The 18,617-nt window shown below is 39.1% G+C and overlaps 1 protein-coding gene across 3 annotated transcripts in view; it reads right to left on the bottom strand.

The window, feature by feature from the left end:
• Positions 1–322: 322 nt before the first annotated feature.
• Positions 323–18,617, bottom strand: part of LOC112564449 (telomerase protein component 1-like) — a 34,691-nt gene continuing 16,396 nt past the window's right edge. For all 3 annotated transcript variants that reach the window (XM_025239278.1, XM_025239279.1, XM_025239280.1), the window contains exons 25-55: positions 17,650–17,803; positions 17,283–17,459; positions 16,906–16,998; positions 16,123–16,255; positions 15,362–15,551; positions 14,844–14,953; positions 14,613–14,701; positions 14,193–14,307; positions 13,962–14,067; positions 13,462–13,639; positions 13,163–13,258; positions 12,872–12,996; positions 12,333–12,482; positions 11,942–12,047; positions 11,126–11,344; positions 10,773–10,920; positions 10,293–10,399; positions 9,929–10,083; positions 9,511–9,610; positions 9,200–9,325; positions 8,759–8,866; positions 8,390–8,528; positions 7,498–7,673; positions 6,769–6,983; positions 6,408–6,474; positions 5,546–5,673; positions 5,064–5,222; positions 4,440–4,596; positions 3,917–4,081; positions 3,537–3,638; positions 323–1,671 (exon numbers count right to left, since the gene is read on the bottom strand). In XM_025239278.1, the coding sequence (XP_025095063.1) occupies positions 1,543–1,671; positions 3,537–3,638; positions 3,917–4,081; positions 4,440–4,596; positions 5,064–5,222; positions 5,546–5,673; positions 6,408–6,474; positions 6,769–6,983; positions 7,498–7,673; positions 8,390–8,528; positions 8,759–8,866; positions 9,200–9,325; positions 9,511–9,610; positions 9,929–10,083; positions 10,293–10,399; positions 10,773–10,920; positions 11,126–11,344; positions 11,942–12,047; positions 12,333–12,482; positions 12,872–12,996; positions 13,163–13,258; positions 13,462–13,639; positions 13,962–14,067; positions 14,193–14,307; positions 14,613–14,701; positions 14,844–14,953; positions 15,362–15,551; positions 16,123–16,255; positions 16,906–16,998; positions 17,283–17,459; positions 17,650–17,803 (4,222 nt within the window). In that variant the 3' untranslated portion in view covers positions 323–1,542. The remainder of the gene's footprint in view (positions 1,672–3,536; positions 3,639–3,916; positions 4,082–4,439; positions 4,597–5,063; positions 5,223–5,545; positions 5,674–6,407; positions 6,475–6,768; positions 6,984–7,497; positions 7,674–8,389; positions 8,529–8,758; positions 8,867–9,199; positions 9,326–9,510; positions 9,611–9,928; positions 10,084–10,292; positions 10,400–10,772; positions 10,921–11,125; positions 11,345–11,941; positions 12,048–12,332; positions 12,483–12,871; positions 12,997–13,162; positions 13,259–13,461; positions 13,640–13,961; positions 14,068–14,192; positions 14,308–14,612; positions 14,702–14,843; positions 14,954–15,361; positions 15,552–16,122; positions 16,256–16,905; positions 16,999–17,282; positions 17,460–17,649; positions 17,804–18,617) is intronic.

The raw sequence follows: 18,617 nt of genomic DNA on the forward strand, positions 1-18,617 counted from the left end.
TGGTCCAACAGTGACTGAGAAATTCATCTCATCTGTAAGCCACAGTAAAAAGCATATATCGTCAGCTATATAAATGCTGTATTCTGCTCTTGTAGATCTTGAAGGTGGCATGCTATGGTGACTACAGTTCCCTGCTCCAATCATTTTTATACGTTCTTTAAGATGTGAGAATTATGGTCTTTGTGGGTTTGAAAGGAACTTGAACACTGTGCCAAGCATGCATAGCGAATAAAGTATGTTGCAGGTGAAGAATAGTTTCTTTAAACAAGCACAACTTTTGACAATTAAGCCTCAGTTAAACAGTATTTAACATTCGAAGTACATATTGGCAACAAAATTGGTTTTACTACAAGCACATATTGATGAACTCATAAATTTTCTGCCTGTCAGTAACTTCTGGGAGGGGCTCCATCCAATGAATTTCTCAGGTGTAGATGCTCAAAGAATGTCCTTTGTTGGTTTTTGTTTTTCATTTTAGATGTAGGCTTTGTAATTTTTTTTTTTTCCATTTCATGCTATACCTGCTGGTTAGGTAACTTCACCTACTCAGATGTTTGTCAGGTTAGCTTTACCAGCTAGTTCCCTCCCCAAGTATTTACTCAGTTGTAAACTGCTACTGACTATGAATGCATGCCAGTTCTATCATATTTTTTTTTATGTACCTGAACCCAACCATTGCAGAAATTGGCATTAGCAGCTTATCATAATGCTAATATATGTTAACTGGAAGTTCTTCCCCCAGAGTATAGTAGCCCCTTCAGTTGCTCCTTTAATCTTTAAGATTATTGCTAGGAAGTGCATCTAATTTTCTTGCAGTGGCCCCATTCACTCCTTTGACAAAATGTATTTCCAATCCAACTAAAATTTTATCAACATTCGGCAGTCAACTGTACATTTACAAATATGTGCTTGGCCCTCACACAATTTTGTGGCTTGCTGAATCATAACAATTGGCAAACTAAGATGTCCAATTACTGCATACACTTGAAGCTAAAATTTATCAAAAGCACCTGCACTTTTGCAGAAACAATGAATAATTGAATTACAAACCTTGTTTTTAAGGATCTGAAAGATGCATTAACCACAACTTTTCTCCTGTAGCTAAAAACGATGTTACTGGCATTATCACAGAACTGCTTGTTTGTATAACATCAATGAAGGTGTTAGCAGCAGCAGAAGAAAAAGGTCGTGTTGCCTGTCCAAACTGGTTTGTTTTTAAACTTATCAGTTGTCTTGCAAATATGAATATAAATGTTGCTCATACAGAGGTTATGTACATAACAAAAATAGCACGCTTAAAGTTCATGTTTATATCCCTAGCTCGAGAATCAAAATGAACTCATTTGCATATAAAGATTATGTGCAACTGACATGAATGTGTTCATGGTATGCAGTTGTGAAAACTAGAATAAAAGACAAAAAGTGACACTGATGGGAAAATCCAAATATGCATCTTAAAACACTACAAAGTGTGGCACAAACTGGTAATGCAGCACAGGAAAGAAGCCACACTTCGTGCTTCTGAATGCAGTTCTGGAGATGTTAGTGCTGCCAGGTCAGGAAGTAAATGTTGCCTAGTGTATCTCCAGCCACAAGTCCAAGTTCTCTGCCATTGCTGCATTCTACTTGACACATTGAAGTGACTGGTGCCTGACAGTGAAATTGGCCAACCTGCAACATGTTACCACAATGACACCTTATCTGACCTAATGAAGACTGAAATTATCCGGGGAAAATTTTTTTTTAAAGTACAACTCTTTATTCCATGTATGAAAGGTTATAAACAAAATGACAGCCACACAAGGAAGAAACGTGTGAACAAAATAGTTCTCATGAGTAAAGACTAAACACAAGAAAGCTGGGGCAAAAAGGTTGTTGAAAATTTTTATGATTGTAATTTTTATGTTGGGGAGTGAGGTGTTAGTGATCTTGATCTTCCTCTCCTTCAGGAGGAAGGTCACAGCAACAGCACGAATAAGAACCCCACCACTGACCAGCGGAACCTAAGAATCAGTACACTAGACTGTCACTAGAGGAAGAACCATGTACTTGAGTCAAGGTGAGAAAGTCCACACATAACTAAATTGTGGCTGGTCAGTGACAGGTTGGAAAAGTGTGAATCAGGTAATGTTGAAAGCCCCAAATGCACTGATGGCAGAAACAACCGGCATAGCAGGGAACTATAAATGCTTAAACATACTGGAAAAAGACTTTCCAACAGCTTTGATATTTTCTCCAAGAGCCATTCACTTTCCCCAGCAACATATCTAAAATACAAAGCTCATAAGCAGGATGATTCCTGTCAGGTGACCAAGGTGTTGAAGAGTGCAACCTGAGAGATTCAGCACAAGTAGATAGTATCCATCCTGCTCTGCTGGTGGGTGTCAACTTCAGCTCTGCTGGGCATGATGGCTGCACCACCAGGTTCTTGTCAGCATTCCATGCATCAAAGTCAGGAAGCAATACAAAGGCATAGGTTGCTGGGATAACCCTCGCTGTCCTTATCTCGTCTGTGACAGCTGGCAAGGTAGTGAGGGCAGCCATTAGGGGCTGGGGCTGATGGAAAATAACTCATGTTCATGACTAGTGGGTCACCTGAAGCCTTGCACAGGGTGCCAAGGACAAAGTCCATGTTAAAAGTCCTCTCTCCAATTGGCTCAGTGGAGCACTGGAGCAAAACTGTTAGATAAAAAGATTGTCTGGTGCAAGCTAAGCAAGCCTGCTTGTCCACACCCACAACCACGGCCCTAGCAAGTCACTGAAAGGTGGCCAAATGAGCAGGAGTGAGGAGATTAACAGCCAGCCTTCTCTAAAACTGGCACTGTAGCTTTGGTCTTCTTGCCTAGCACATGACAGTCTGGCACGGCCATGAACTGGATAGGAGTTAAAAACTTTCTGCAGGAGCTGTCTTTTCAAATTGCTGACATCCCCCGCACATGCAATCTGTTAAGGTAGGAGAGGAGGCCTTGAGGAGACTAGTGATGGTGGAACAAGAAAATTTGGCTCTCTGGTACATGTGAAGATGGAGAATCAAGGAGGCATGATGATTGATGGGGAAACATTGATATCTCTCACACACAAGTACACTAGAGATGGCCCAGCTGGCAAAGTCTGAGTTCTAAATGCTCTGAACAAAATGAATCAAGTTTTGATGTAGAAGAATAAGGCTCACCACAAGAGGACTACACATTCAGGCATCGGGCAGCCAGCAGACCAAGGGTATCACTCTTAGTTATAAGGTCAGAAATATTCTTTCTGGGGCTGGTAAATTATTTGGCTTCTCTGGTGCATGCAGATTGCTCTTTTGGGAGGGAAGGGTTGGAGGAATACAGAATTCAACAATTTGCATAAAACATTTTTTACAAACATTAGCTTCTGATATTTGCAAACATCTTTTTACTTTTAGTTTGATGTTTTATGCTCAATAATAGTATTAATAACTTTAATATTTAGATAAACATCAAATGTTTAGGAATATCTACAATCAAACAGTGAAGTATATATGTTTGAAATATACTGGGCAAAGACTTTCTGACCTGGATAAATGGGTCACACCATGCTTTGATGGTACAGTCTTGGGATGCTGTGAAAGTGTGTTGTGTGGCCTTGACAACACTTGTCACCACACCAGAATGTACCTGCAGCAGAAAGAGATCACCACATAACAGGAGATGTAAAATTTAGTTCGAGGGGATGATTCTTGGTTTCATAAGAAATTGCTACTTCTGTTCATAAAAATGCCTATAACTTAAATCAGATGAAGGACCTATTAGTAAATTTATGGGTACTTATATGTACAGGAAAGATGTGAACACTTGACCCACCCATACAAATTCAAGATTTAATGTCATTTGGTATCCTTTCTAATCTGCACTTCCCTGTTCAAGAGGCAATGAAGGTATAATCATTTTCCTGCCTTGAGCTGCTGGCTGCTACCACTGCTGTCCAGATAGGTGAGGCATCCATTAGAGTCTCCAACACAGACTGAATTGCTGGTTCCGGCCCATGCTGCTGCATGTACCCAGTTTGGTGAGGACGACGTGTCACCTGGGATTGTGAATCTTGAAAGCAGCGTTACATCCTTGTGTAGAGAAAGGAATCATTCAATCACTTAATTTCATGCAGGTGTGTTCAGGCTAGAGGTAAAGATGAATATACAACCATGCATTCAGCAGGATCTACTGTCTGCTTGTTAAGCTCTGCCTTCCAGTGGCTTAAAGTCCATCTATAGTGGCAGATTCCCTGGTAACCAGATGTCTATTTGTTACAAGTCATGGCAAAATAACAAATCAGATGTCTGCAGTTGGTGGTGGGCACTCTGACAATAAGTTGCTCTCTTAAAACCAAGAAACTTTGCTTTTCATGTCTTCTGTTAGACATCTTTAGAGTCTTGCCATTATTCATAATAAGAGAACATACATCAACTTGTGTGAGCTAACCTGTATTTTATTCTGGACAGCAACACTCCAAGTGGTAACCTGGCCATCTGTAGAAGTAGCAATAAGATGGTTGCCATACGAACTCAGACTGAGTGGCCAGCAGCTGAATGACTTCATCTTCATGTCACTTTTTTCATTGCTAGTATCAGAGTCATAGCTGAAAGTAAATAAAACATAAGATGGGTTGGGGGCCAGCTGCAAATACGTAAGTAAATCTTTCAACAGGAGTTTATTAAATACAAAACCTACTGGAATACTAGTCATCAATAAGGACTGAAACATGAACACTGAAAGAACAAAAGCTTTGCTTGCTTGCAGAACATACAGAAAGATGGCTGCTAGTGCTAATGCCAATTACAGATAAATTGCGCCAGTTAATACTGTTCCTTCACTTTCAAACTGCTTGCCTAGGAATATCACAAGATCAAATGTGAGAGAGGTGGAGTGAGGGAGACAGAATTCTGTCATGTTTAGATGTAAAAAGGCTTGTAATGATTGTCAATAATAGCAGTATTGCAGATTTCTAAATTTCTTCCTTGGTATTAGTAGGGCAAAGAGCATTCTGTGGATAAGGATGCCCACATTTCTCTATTAACAACATAAAGCAAAGATCCATCTACTCACAAAAACAAAAGTGAGGATGGTTGTTGCATTTCCGGCAACCAGCAGAAAAGCCTGTTTTCCCAAGAGGTGCCAAAGACAAAGGCATACGGGACTGACATCAAAGCAGGATCCCAAATCAGGCTGGTCACAGGTGCACTAATTTCACACTTGTCTTTTTTCCTGCACATCACATTTAGTTCACTACACCCTCATGTACTAAAATGCATTCAAGCACAACTCTTTTAATATGCAATAATCATTAAATTAGTCTTGCAATCAGTAAGTGTATGTAATGACCAAAATAATGGTCATTTTGTTGTGTCAAACCCCAGCAAGTCTTCATTAAGACGTGAAAGCCCAGTATGCTGAATATTACTAGTACATGCTTGCCTAAGTTGTTGTGTGGAAAAACTGATAAGAGCTGACACTGAATTTGGCTTTCTTTTATCAAACTCTCTTAAAATTTTATACATAAACATTTGAGTAAAGGATTAAAGACTTGCCTGACAATAATGCCTTCTTTCTTGTGCAGAATTTCCCATAATACCATTGTCATGTCATTAGATGCTGTGACAAATCTGGTACTTCCTTTGTTTACGAAGCATGCTGCACTGATGCATTTATCATGGGCCTGTGTAAGAATGCATATAATAATATCCAACAACAAACAAAAATCAAGGCACAGGAATTTACTGTGGTGCAGTTCCATAAACTTTATGCAATTTCACAATAGCTGTGGTGGTGCATGTCAGTGTGAACACTGTCAATCTCTTTCACTATGCTGACGTCTCCCCTTCCTCTCCTTCATTCCCCCCCATGCCTAAAGGAAAAAAAATCAGTGACTGCCTACTGATTACCTGCAAGTGCAAGGGTCTAAAGCCAAGTTCAGTCTAGAACCAGTTATGCTTCCTTTTTTGTAACACCATTACATCAATGCATACAAATGTGTGTGTGAGTACAGGGAAGTTGGGGGTGTGTGGGGTGTCATGCCTGTGTACTTTTTTGTAAGTATATCTGTATCATCCTCCACTTACACATGTGTGCGATAGAATGCGTGTGTAAGAGCAGGGAAGAGGTTGGTGTTTTATGCCGAGTCAGAAACTAAGGCTATATCCGGGTCAAGCAGCCAGCCACATGCAGATGCCACATGCGGAGAAAGAACGTGCCTGAGACGAGATCTGAACCAGGACAGCCAATCGTTATTGTATTGGTGACAGGCGCTAACTGCTGTGCCACTGGACCACGCGAACGAGCGAGATCTAATGCCTACAGAGACAGATGCTCAAGTGCATATATGCTACAACAGAAATTTCAGAACAGGAATAAATACAGCTAGATATGCTTCTCTTACAGCCTGCTACCAACCTTAAAGCTGTGGACACAAAAGAACCCTGCTGCAGCAGTGTGCTGCCAAATGCAGACACCTCCAGATCTGTATGAAAAAATAAATCTTTGTAAAAATATGCTTGTGGAAAAGCTGTTTCATTTATAACTTTCAATCTGTAGATACGAACTACATGGAGTACTGCAGAGATGGGCACAAGCCATTGTCATTGTATTGACAGAGATGGTTTGTGATGATTTGCATAATAAAGTTAGCTTCTGAAATTAGCCATTTTAAACTCTCAATTGTGATGAAAACCCCAAATTAACATGAATGAAGCTCTTGTATTTGTGCATCAGTAAACTTATTTGTACATATACTGGTATGGAATTTCAATTTTACCTGTCTGTGGTGAGAACAGTACACCTATTCAAGCTGGGAGAAATACAAGTGACTTCTGTCTCATGACTCTGACTGACTGAACTCTTGGTGGCCAGTTGTGGTGCCCAGAGTCTCACAGATAAATCTAAACTGGCACTCACAAGATGTCCCTGCTTGTCTGCCGCCACAGCAACCACTTTTTTGGAATGGCCTGACAGACACGCTACAGAATACGCCTGAAATACACGAGGATGTAGATAGCCTTAGACTTCCATCTAAGCTGTGGCATTCTAAAGGCATGATAAAATCTCAGTGTAGTTATTTAATTAGTAATAATAATTAGAGTTATACAGCGCAATTCCTTGTGTGGATATGAGCTTGATGAGCTGCACATGACTACTACAAAGAAACATTGTGAACTGTGTAACAAACATATGCATCAGACGTAGAGTTCAAGGTCATCAATGTGACAATTAACTATTTTCTATGTATAGTATGAATAGTGAGCTTGCGCTCATGATTGGAGCAGAGAACAAGCACACTTCCATCCAAGTTTACCTCCTGACATTGAAACTGATGAAATAAAAACAGCCACCCACTTTAACACACTGTATTGTTAAAATATGTATTGTCATAAAACACAATTTCTTGGTCAAACAAGAAGTTTAAAGCTGTAAAGAGGTAAGATAAAAAATTGGATGAAAAAAAGACAGCTTGAAAAAGAAAGGGCATTAAAAAAATGGACATCACCTCTAGTGGTTTCCACAAGCGCACAGTGCCATCGTCGCTGCAGGACACCAATATAACGTCTGTGATATTCTGGCCCTTCTTCTTTGTGCTGCTTGCATCTGCAGTTGATCCCCCTGTTTCTTCCTCCTGCATCATCTGGACCCAGCTCTTTTCTTCCTCTCTCTCCTTCTCCTTATCTGCACAGGTGTGTAAAATCAAAAGGACACAATAAGACAATGTAAGTACATTTGAATAAAGACAAAAAAAGTATTACAATCAGAATAAATAGAAGCTGTATAACTATGGCAATGTTTGAGGAAAAAAGTTGATAAACATAAAGATAAACTGATTAACTCAATGAAATGATATAGATGATGCATAAAAATTATCAGACTTTCATGCCTCAAATTACATAAAATAAGCTAAAATTTGTACACATGCTTAACAGCATTTGGTGGCACAGTGACTTAAGCCCCTGTCACCACGACAGCAAGAATTGTGTGTGTGTGTGAGGGAGAGAGACTGCACATAAGTAGTTACGAATTGAATGATGGTGAATGAATTAGGTAAGATGCCTACTAATAAGTGGGTACTTATGTAACCACCTTGAGAATGCCTTTGTTGGTGGGATGAGGTGCTTTATAAATAAACTATTATCAATATTATTTACTGTCACACAACTCAAAATGCATCAAAGAGTTATAACAACTTACATGCTTCTCGTACTTATATGACTCAACTCACAGACAACGTCATTACCCATTTCCAAGATTACATTCTCTGGCTGAAGTACATTATTCCTAATTTCTAACCAAACAGAGGTATGACCAACACTTGTAAACATATGTGTTCTACAGAAATGCTTTTAGTGCTGCTGTTACTGCACATAACTGCATCCATTATTTGCACTCACCATCAAAGCCACTGCATTTGACAAAAATATCACAAGCATTGACTCTTTGAGTGTGTCCATACAGTGTTGTAATCTCAGTGCCTCGGTGGGACCACACCTTAACTTGACCATCACTGGATCCAGAAACTATACAACCAAACTGTAGATGCAAGAAAAATGATCTCATAAAATATTAGTTATATCTAGGAATGGATTGTCATGATGACAGTCTCCCTTTTAAACTATGCAACAAAAATCTTGCACACATATAAGACTATTATGAGAAAGAGCTCTGCCCCTTACTAAAAATTAGGATGCTATGCATTAAGATCTAAAACATTTTGGAGCAAGTCTTTCAACAACAAAAAATGGAATTTGAAAGAAATTTACCTTATAAGCCATTGCATTTACGCTGGATGTGTGACCTGTCAACTTAAACTTTTCTTGTTGAGTTTTGAGGTCCCATACTTTGAGGTTAAAGTCGCTTGAGGCAGTGACCTGAACATGGAAGAGGACACTGCATTATGACAACAACAGTAACATTCCTGAACTGGACTTGGTTCAATTTGATTAATGTGGATTGCATGTCTTAACATGATTGACACATGGTCCATAAGCTTGTACACATTCACTTGCTTCATCAACATGGCTGTCTGGTTGTACAACAGAATAATAAAGACAAAAATGTTAAAACTACTTTTATTGTCTCCTAATAATATCAATTTTATGCCTGCAAATGTGTCCAAATGGTTCTTTGTGTGATTAAAAATATTATTTTGTGTGAGCTTACATGAGAAAGAGCATGTAAGCTCAGTCTATGTACAGACTCACCATGAAGTCACTGACATTGGACCAGCTGCAGGCATTAATCCAATCTGCATGGCACCGGGTCAGAGTACACTCAGGTGCAGGACTGCTGTCCATTTGGCAGACCATCAAGTCCCATATTTTTACTGACTGTAAGACAGAATGCGGCATCAACAAGGGCGCTTGTGTAGTGTCTGCATTGTTGCTAGCAAGCACAATTATGTCTTGCTCACACTCACATAAACCCAACACACATACAATCTCTCTCTCTCTCTTCCCCCTCATCACAGGTACAAAGTAAAGACAACCCTTAGCAATGTCAATTTCAGACTTACCATATCACGACTGGCAGTTGCAAGCTTTGTTGCTCCTGGTCCAAAGGTACAGCTTGTAACAGGAGCAGTGTGACCTTGCAATACTGCTAGTGGCTTCACTCTGACAAACACAGATACAATTTTCATTGCCTGTCTCTAAAGACGCTTTATGTAAATGTAAAATTGCATACTTCTAGATCCTAATTTCTGAACACAGATGGAAAGTGATTCTAAAGTGCTGCACTGTATTGTATGGAGTCTTTCTTTTACCACCATGCACTCATCAGGTAACTGAAGACCTGGAATCTTGATACAACAACTTCACATCACACCTAAAAATGATTAGTGCTATCTATGAATCAAATATGGCTTTATTGCTTAAATTTTCCTCGCTATTACCAAGGCAGAATCATGAAGATGTAAAAAGAATTTCACTCACGGTCCAGTACTTTTCACTGGCTTGAATGAAAATAGGCAACAAGTGCAGTCCTCAGAGGCAGTAGCCAAGAATTTTCTGTGAACAGTCACACTCAGCACTGGTTTGGTATGGCTCTCTATAGAACAGATTTTATTTCCACTGGTGGCGTCCAGCACCTGGACAAGCAAGCACATCTCAATTTACTCTAAAACCAAGGGCGAGATGGGAGAGTAGGGGGTAGTTGGTCATATTTGTTTTCTCTCTGTTTATTGGTCAGGTACATGTGACCAATCAGGAGTAGATTGCTGGAATTGAGGTAGCTATTCGGGATAACCACAATAGTCGTGTTATCTGCGACAGTAAAAGAAAAAATATGAATAATCACCTGCACAGTGGTGTCATCAGAACCTGTGACAACATGGGCACTGTCATGGGAGAAGGTAACTGCTCGGACAGCCTTACTGTGGGGTTTTGCCTCCCAGAGACACAAGCCTTCAGAAAATAATAAAAAAAAAAAACATAGAACAATAGGGCACAGCAACTAATACACAAGAAACATAAATGATATACAATCAAATAATCAACTTCTGGAAATAAGTCATGCCACTGGGATAGAAACATATTGGCACACTTCCCACAAAGCCAAAAAGAAAACTGAAGTTTAACTTAAAACATCTGGAAATGTTCCTGCATTATAATGGATCCCATTTTGACATCATGGCATGGCTGTTTGTTACAAACGTCATAGCGATGTGCATAGCCACTGCACTAATAGGCTGCTGCATCGCTATTTCTGAGTTTACCTTCATCAAAGAAGATGGGTTATAAGTTTTCTAGCAGTACACCTTTCATGTAGTGAACTTACCTGTAGTGACATCAAAGACACGAACATAGCTAGAATGATACCCCACAGCCACAGCGGTGCCATCAGGAGACAGAGACACAGAAGTAGCTGGTCCATTCTTTGTGGAACCAAGTATACCCAAAGGAATTCCCAGGTCACCTGACCACACCTGGAAAATTTGTATTCTATATGCTTTAGGGTCACTAAATGAGATGAGGTAATCAAAATGTGAATGCTGATTATCTATTGAAGTATACATATATATGCATTTATATATTTACATAATATCTAAAAAAAAATGTTTATTGCTAATTTTAGACTTGTTTTTCAAGATCTGTTGTATTTACTATCTTGTCATGAAGCCCTCAACTGACCTTGACTTTGTGGTCATCACTGGCAGTGATCAAGTACTGTCCTGTAGGGGAGAAGGTCAGCTTGTTAATAGGTGCTCCGTGGCCATGAACACTGCCCACCTGCACACCTTTGATTGCTGACCAGATCTTGACTTCTCCATCAAGAGAAGCAGAAGCAACATGGGAGCCATCATGAGAATATGCAACTGAACGGACAGACGAGATGTGTCCTCGAAGTACCTACCAGGGTAACAAAAAAATTTATCTGTTAATGTTGAAACATCAGATAGGTTCTTTCTGCATAAATGAAAAACACCACCATTTGTTAAAATATATTTTATAAAAAACTAACAGGTAAACAAGAATTATTTATGGCATATAGTGAAAAATTCACATCAGTAAGAATAAAAAATAACCCCCAAGACCCTGTCCTAAATGTGAAAAAAAAAAATTGTAATTTTTTTCATCACTCTTCTTTACAAAGAGAGTCGATGTATCTTTGTGGCTGAGGTAGAAAATGAAAATTCCAAATAAGACGTACAAAACCAACCACAATATACAATATTGTGCTGACCACTATGTACAATCCAGAGCTGACCACCATACACAATTCAGAACCAACCATCACATATGATCCTGAGCTTACCAACATATACAATCTAAATCCAATGAAGAAAATGAAGCAGAAAAGGAAGTCGGTTAGGAGGATTGTGTTATAATCTGTACGTTGTGGTCTTTTTACCAATAACTTTTAGTTAAATGTCAGAAAAATATAGCATGCTTCTTTTTTTTTCTTTCCCTTTAACAAAACCTCAATGTTGAACAAAAGATACTTACAGCTTTGCGAGTTTTGTGAAATATGTCATAAATCTTAATAGTGGTGTCCCAGTTGGCAGTCACAATCAGCTGGCTGTCAGGGTGGAAGTCAACATCATTGACTGGGCTGCAGAAAAGAATATTTAGTTATACTGTGTGCAGAACAAATTTGTGTGAGTGCAGCCTAAGGTTTTTTTTTTATTTTCTCTTACTTCTTGAACACTTTATTGTTTCTGGTAAAACATATGAGAAGATTTTTACTATCGACAGCCCACCCATTGGCTATCTCGCCAGGAATGTCTTCAGTCAGTACCATCTAGCCTATTGTCCTTAGCAACAAGCACTTAATTCTATCATAATCACCATCTACATTTTAATTATATTTCTTATGACAAATTGAGGTCCAACTAACCATTCCAGGCTGAAAGAGCAGATTTCTTCGCCAGATTTGACATTCCAGACACGTACAGTGCAATCCCATGATGCTGAAGCCACAAGATTTCCTGTGCAGTCAGCAACACAAGCACTGACACATCGTGTGTGGCCCTTGAGCAGAGCAACCCTGTGTATAAATATTACATGAAATAGATGTGACCTCAAGTTTTATTTTATTGTACTAACACTTGGTAAGTCTTCATCACCAACAATCATGTGCATAATATGGTTTTCTGTAGTGATAGCAGTTGTAATGGTATGAGTGACGTAATCAAAATTTTGAACCAATTTCCATAATTTTAATTTTGCTATAAGTTGAAATGCTAATTCATGATGCAACAAAGTCAGTCATTTGAGGGAATTTTTTTTAAAAAGACAAGGGTTTCATTAAAGAAGCCAAATGTAAAATGATTCACATTTATACAATTTAAAGTCTAAACATTAACTATCTTAACAGCGACTTCTTGTATTCATCACTGGAGTTTCCATGCACTCAGTTTGAGCACCAGCACATACCTGTGTCCATTCTGCACATCCCAGAGGCTCAGCGTTAAATCTTGAGAAGCACTACACAGGATGGCATTGCTCACAAAACAGACATCAGTAATGAAATCGGAGTGGCCATGATAGAAACGGATCTCCTGTTTGAAGAAATATTAATCATCATCATTTGAGCAGACTCAGCATGCCATATTTATTCAAAAGAAGTGTGTGTTGGGGTTCTTACAGGTAACAGGAGACAGAAAAATGCACATGATTTTGCAAAAAAATGTGAGGCATCACAATTAAAATAAAAAAGGTAATCACCTTGCCAGTTACCATGTCATAGAGATGCACAAGACAGTCCCATCCTCCTGTGGCAAAGTATGCACTGTCAGGTGATACTGCCACACTTGTCACAGGCTGAGAAAAGTAACGAGTCAATTATAGTTACACAGTTGGCATTTTCACATTAAAAACTGAAAACATTACGAAAGACAATTTCTGTCATAGAGAGGAAGACAAGCATGGCAGGGGATGCTGACAAAAGAAGAGAGCTAAAGAGCATTAAAGGAGAAGATAAAAATAAAATTTTTATTGTTAATTCTCATTCTTCAACTTCTTACCTTTGACAGGTTGGCTAGATGCAGATAGCATGGGCTGGCAGAGGCTGGTTTGTTTTTCCACTTCACAGAAGTGCACTCTTCTTTGATGGTGCCAGCAGCCTGGAGAACCTTCACCTCCTTGCAAACCTGCGAGTCTTCCAGGGCATTTTCAGCCTGTTGCCAAGTAAGAACTGGGTGCCTGGCAACACAGAGGCTCACAGTGAGGCCATTAGCACACTATCAGATTATGCTCAGTTAATGCAGCGTGATGAAGTCAGGACCAAAATGCAAAGTAAAGATAAGAACTTGACTATATATGGCAAAACCAGATGGTATCAACAGCTACAAAGGTTAATGTTAACTGTGCTGGTTATCTGCTGTAATGTTCCACCTCTGCCTCAGAGTATATAAATTACTGTAGACAATGCCATGAGTAACTTTGTTCACAATGGTTTCATAATTTTGTATATCTCAGTATGCAGCACTTGGATGTACTTAAATCTAGTGAATCTTCTTATCACCTGTTCAGTATATGGAGATTGGTGGAGACAAAGGCCTGGTAGTCCTGCACACGAGTAGAAGAGAGGAATTTCTGCTTTTCCTTTTCTTGAGATTTGCTGTTGCTACCTAATCAGAAAAAAGGAAGTAAAGGAGAATTTGATGCAAAAAAAGTAATTTTAAATAAATATGTGTTACAGATCCCACACATACAAAGCAATACAAAGATAACAGGACAGCAAAGATAACATTACCTTTAGCAGCAAAGTCCTCCATCAGCTGAGCAGCCAGTCCAAGTTTGCACTTGGTGTGGATGAATTGCAGACTGCAGAGCACATCCTCCAGCTCTTCATAACAGCTGCCATGACACTAAAAGAGAAACACTCTTCATCTTTGAATGTCTTCTCTCACACAAATATCATGCAGTGTAAGATATTTTTTAAGATAAACATTTTCCCTACATTTTCTAGAACTCAGTTATACTAAAGCAGGTATTATTCTGATTCAAATGATACAATAGACATTCAACTTGATGGCTGTGATGTCATTGAATAGTTTTGACTCAAATTGCAAAATACTTTGAAGACACCTCATTTATTTAATTTGAGAGGAACTCTTTTCTTATTGTACAAAGTTTTCAGAACAGCTGACCAACAGGCAGGGCATACACTCACAAGGTGGTATGGGAGTTTGCTAAATGCACGGGTGTTCCGACTTTGCCATGATCTGTCTCCTGATGGGTCTGCCTGAAGCATGTAGTAGCCTGCACACAAGCAACTTGAACAATAGTTTACAGCTAAATCTCTCAGGACAGAGGAACTGGGGTTTAGACAGTTTAATTACAATAAAATGTCCACAAAGCTGATAGGTAAAAAGGCCAGTTTAATGAGAATGAAAGAATTCACCTGCAAGCAGACGATGAAGCTGGCGCTCCTTATCATTTGTAGATGCCCGCAAATAGCGTTGTCTGATGGCCACACCTATATCATGGTGGGCCAGCATCAGCTGCACATTCCTGCAGACGAGAACACTTATTGTGCCAGGTATTGTCTAGCTTTGAAAATGAGATTTTTAAACATTTATAATCAAGATCATTAAAAAGAGCTGTACTAAGTACTGTCTAGTTTTGAAAATAAGTCTTTCAAATATTAATGACAAGGAGTACTGAGAGCTGAATGGAGGAACATATCCTAACAGGACATCCCCAAAATATCAAAGTTAATTTAAACCACTAGATTTTATTCCCTTTAACATTAAAAATAAAAAATTTAACAATTTAAAAATGACAATTAAACAAACTAGGATTCACTTTCTTGGTTTCAAATGATCACAGCAGCTTAAGTTTTTCTTGGAAAAATCCCACTAGAGTTTGCTCTATTACAGCTGCTACACTATTACAGATGATGTATCTTAAAGAACTTACCCAGAGTATGAGTTAAGTGGATTGAGGAAGGATTGAATGGATCGCTGAAGAAAAGCAAATGTTGCACAAGGGAGGGCTGCAGCTGCAGGAAATGTCTGTCCAATCATATCATAGGGATGAAATTTGTCAAAGTTCTTTGCCAGACTGACATGCCAGGCAAGCAAGTCTTGCAGTTCTTCAGGGAACAGGCCTGCAGATGGGAACCAGTAACAGATGCTTAGAGGCTGGGTATTTTTCATTGTCACTTAATCTTGTCATTCACCTGTTACTTAATTTTACTATGATTTATATTACTTAGGATTTTTCCTCAGCTACATACTAGAAAAGGATGTATTACCTTTCCATGTTAAGTTTTGGATGTCTTTAGAAGAAGTTTATCAAAACAGATTGCTGTCACTGAATTTGTCAAAAGACCTAGATTAAAATATTTCAAGCAATCATAAAAGGTCAACAGGGTTCTTTTCTTGAAAAAAGCCTTAACATAAAGCATGGACATGAAGCATATGCAAAAGCTTTAAAAATATCAAGTTAAAGAAAAGGTGAAAAATTGTCCCCTTTCCTCCAACAATTAAGGGACCAGAAGATGAGCTGGATGAGATCTTGCTGCAAAATCAAATAATGATTTATGCTTGAAAGTACAGTGTTGTATTCTTTGCCAAAAAAATTAATGGCAGTGGAACTCTATGTGATTAAAAGCATCATTTGAATGGTTAATTAAATATGAAATGAAGCATACAGCATCACAAATGCTGGCCACTGACCATCTCTGGAACACAAAAGCAGGCAAAGGGTAATGCTAACAATGTCAACCCCATGGTCACCCTCCATTCTGACCAGAACTTCTTGCAGCAGCTGTGGTGTTGTGTGAGGCATGGACTTCAGTCTGCTTGCCATCTGTCAATTCAAAGTCAAATGCTAAGCGATGTAAAAACAAAATTAAATTTTATCACCTTAATATTTCTTTATGATTTCTATTAATTTTATCATCTTCTTCCTTTGAGTTAGCAATTTAAAGGTGTGAATATTACAAACGGAATACTGAAAAATATATATGCACAAAGGACAGCTATATAATGTTTGCAGATAGGTTGGATTCAAAACTAAAATGGGAAAAGGAGAAAAGAAATGAAAACAGCTGAGCGATTATAGGTAGAAAGTGTAAAAGAAAGAATCATGTTATGTTTTATTTTACCGAACAGCTATTAAATAATAATAATAATGGAAATTTATATATATAGTAGTATCGAACGTGGCACACATACACACGCATGCACACAGGTACAGGCTTGGTGGTGGGGTTAATGGCCAGGTGACAACCCTGTGACCGAAGGAGAGCGGGAGAGGGTCGACTAGTGACAGGATGGAGGTATGGGGATAATTCGGAGAGCAATCGCGCATGAAAGTCGGGTGAAGAGGGCAGGAGGACAGAACGTGAATCTGTGATAAAAGCAGATCAATTTATACATGGAAACAATGAAAATGATGAAATCTAACAAAAATGTATGATGCTCTTCTTTTTGCCCATCCCTTCCCAGATGGCTCACATCATCAAACAGTCCAAACACTCTCAGCTCTTCACAGGCCAGTTTCAGAAACAGAGGGTTGTGAGCCTCCTTTTTCATTGTGAGGACCTTGAGCTGTGGAAGAGATATTTACATGGAATAAACTAATGATCAAATCCTTTAACTAAATGAAGATGAAGCATCTTTAATTCTCCAAGTGAGAAAAGCAGTGACATAGCTGCCAGCTTTGCAGTACCCAGCATTTAAATTTGCATGATCAACTACCCCTCCACTTAACTGCCATGAAATGAATAATGAATAACTAAATAACTAAATAATGCCTAACCTTTGCAGTTTTGCAGGTTTTATGTCAACAACAAGAAAGAATTTTTCAGAGATGAATATTTCAGCTGGCTCACCTGGTTGTTGAATGGTGCTTCATTTAAGGCTTTGCGGTGGGTGGCCAGAGTTTTTCTAATGATCTCAGCTTTATCAAACATATCAAGTGGTCCTACTGACACCACATCCCCCTTCAAACGCTCTACAGCCTGGTGGCACTGGTCGCTTTCCACAGCAGAGACCACTACCACAACATTCTGCACGAGTTAAAAAAAAGTTACTTAATGTCTGGTCAAACAAATTTAAACTCTTTAAAGTAATAACTAATTGTTCGTAGAAAAAAAATCGTTTTATTTTTCACCAACAGTTCACCAAAGGCTACCTTCAGCCACCCTGAGGCTAAGAGTATGTCATGGTTTTCACATACAGACAGTGCTTTCAACTTACTGGTGGTAAAGGGTGAGGTAGCCATTCCAAATTACAAGGCTTATGTACATCTTCCATCAAATAAAGACCATCCAAGAAGAGAACCAGTCGAGAACTTGGGCCACACAGCCTACCTGCTTCCTGCAGGATCGAGCCAAATACCACCACTTGGTTCCTGTAACACCCAGGTGCCTGACAGTTTCAACAGTTAAATGCTCATTTTAAAGTCTGGGCAATAATTCATGTTAACATACCATGTTTGGTTAGTAAAATTTTTCTTTCTTGTAGTCTTTACCAGATGACATGACTCTATGATCACCTTACTGGCTATAGCTCTCAATTTTAACTATCCACTCCCATTTGGTCAGAAATGACCAATGAACACAGAGAACACAAAATAAACTCACCCCCTCCATCCCTTCCTGCCTGGCTAGGAAGTTTGCCTCTGAACTGAAAAAGAGACCCACATTGGGGAGGCAGGAGGGAACTAGCTGTCATGTCATCTAGTAAGTACTTGAAGAAAGAAATCTTACTACCAAACATGGTATTTCTTCTTTGTGCTGTACCAGATGACATGACTATATGGAGAGTAAATAACAAATGGAGGGAGTGGTTGCCTAGATGAAAGTTGTCTATTGCTTCCATACAAGAACAGTTTTTAAGATGTACCTCAGTTCCAGTCCAACTGCAGAAAAGAAGACCACTCTGGACTGAGCTCCCAAAAGACTCACTGGGGGCAGGACAGACAAGTCATGCTGCTTGTTGCAGATATGCTGACCTCATCCAGAGATTCAGAAAATAAGAGGGAGCTGCAAGTTCTCTTCAGTACAAGCTGGCAAACAGAGTAGGACTGCCAGCTTATAGCCTGGCAAACACAAAGTAGGACTGCCGGTCTATAGCCTAGCAGTAGGACTGCAAGCCTATACCACCTTCACCCAACTGCCCTTTGATTGGGAGAAGCAAATATCATACTGCAAGTGCAAAGAGCA

The sequence above is a fragment of the Pomacea canaliculata genome, linkage group LG5 (genome assembly GCF_003073045.1).
Source record: "Pomacea canaliculata isolate SZHN2017 linkage group LG5, ASM307304v1, whole genome shotgun sequence".
NCBI lineage: Eukaryota > Metazoa > Mollusca > Gastropoda > Architaenioglossa > Ampullariidae > Pomacea > Pomacea canaliculata.